This window comes from Empidonax traillii, unplaced genomic scaffold (assembly GCF_003031625.1).
Source record: "Empidonax traillii isolate 1590-97213 ecotype Southwest subspecies unplaced genomic scaffold, ASM303162v1 scaffold2817:size35659, whole genome shotgun sequence".
NCBI classification, from domain to species: Eukaryota; Metazoa; Chordata; class Aves; order Passeriformes; family Tyrannidae; genus Empidonax; species Empidonax traillii.
The window spans coordinates 18607-19643 of record NW_020958010.1 but is presented as its reverse complement, the minus strand read 5'-3'; the positions used below and the strand labels follow the sequence as shown (position 1 = coordinate 19643).

The 1037-nt window shown below is 44.5% G+C and overlaps 1 protein-coding gene across 1 annotated transcript in view; it reads left to right on the top strand.

Moving 5' to 3' along the window:
• The window catches only part of SLAMF7 (SLAM family member 7), a 5125-nt gene extending 4291 nt beyond the window's left edge, over positions 1–834 (top strand). The window contains exons 4-5 of the mRNA XM_027910162.1: positions 519–602; positions 754–834. Coding sequence (XP_027765963.1) covers positions 519–602; positions 754–834 — 165 coding nt within the window. The remainder of the gene's footprint in view (positions 1–518; positions 603–753) is intronic.
• Positions 835–1037: the final 203 nt, after the last annotated feature.

Sequence of the window (1037 nt, the reverse complement as noted above, 5' to 3'; positions counted from 1 at the left end):
CCTGACTCCTTAAACAACCCCCTGACTCCCTAAACAACCCCCTGTATATGATATATAAATATATATGTTTTATAAATATACATATATTTATATATAGTATAAAATGTATATATAGCATAAATAGTATAATAGTATAATGTAGTATAAATAGTATAAATAAGTAATATAAATAATATAAATAGTATAAATAATATAGTAGTATAATACAGTATAAATAGTATAAAATAGTATTAAATAATATAAATAGTATAAATAGTCTAATACAGTATAAAAGTGTAATATAGTATAAATATCATATAAATGTAAAAATAACGACATAAATATAGTATAATGGTATAAATAGCATAAAATAGAATAATGCACTGTATTAAAGAAATGATATAAAAGCAGCAACCTGGCCTTGGACACTCGCAGGGATGGGCCAGCACTTCCAGGGTTGGATCAGCGAGGGATCTCTGGCTTTTTGGGGTCTCAAACCTCTTAAAAACCTCTTAAAAATCTCCTTTTTTCCCCCCCAGGGCGCCTCTAACGCAACAAGAGAAAACCCAAAGGGGGGAGAGACCTCCAGGACCATCTACTCCACCCTCAAGGCTCCAGCCCAGGTGAGTTGGGATTTCTGGAGCTGGGGAAGAGCCCAGGGTGGGACAGGGAAACCTTGGAATGTGGGAACACTCAGGGTCCAGAACCTCAAAGCAAGGGGAGGGATGAGCTCCCACGAGCCTGATCCAAGCCTGTGTCCCTCTGCCCTCGCAGACAGACGACGAGAAGATGGTCAGCAGCGCGTTGGGGGCCCAGGAGGTGGATGAGAAGAGCGTTTACTCGTTGGTCATCTGAAGGGACCCCCCTCCCCCGTCCTGAGCGTGGAGCTGCAGCATCTCCCCCCACCCTTTCCACTTCCCTCCTCCTCACAGGTCCTGCCTGGGGGCAGGGGGAGGGTCAGGAAGGGTGGCAGCACCCAGAGGATGTGAGAGCTGCGAGAGGATGTCGACACCCTGCCCGAGGGGCAGCTCCATCTGCTGCTGAGGGAGCTTTCAGGG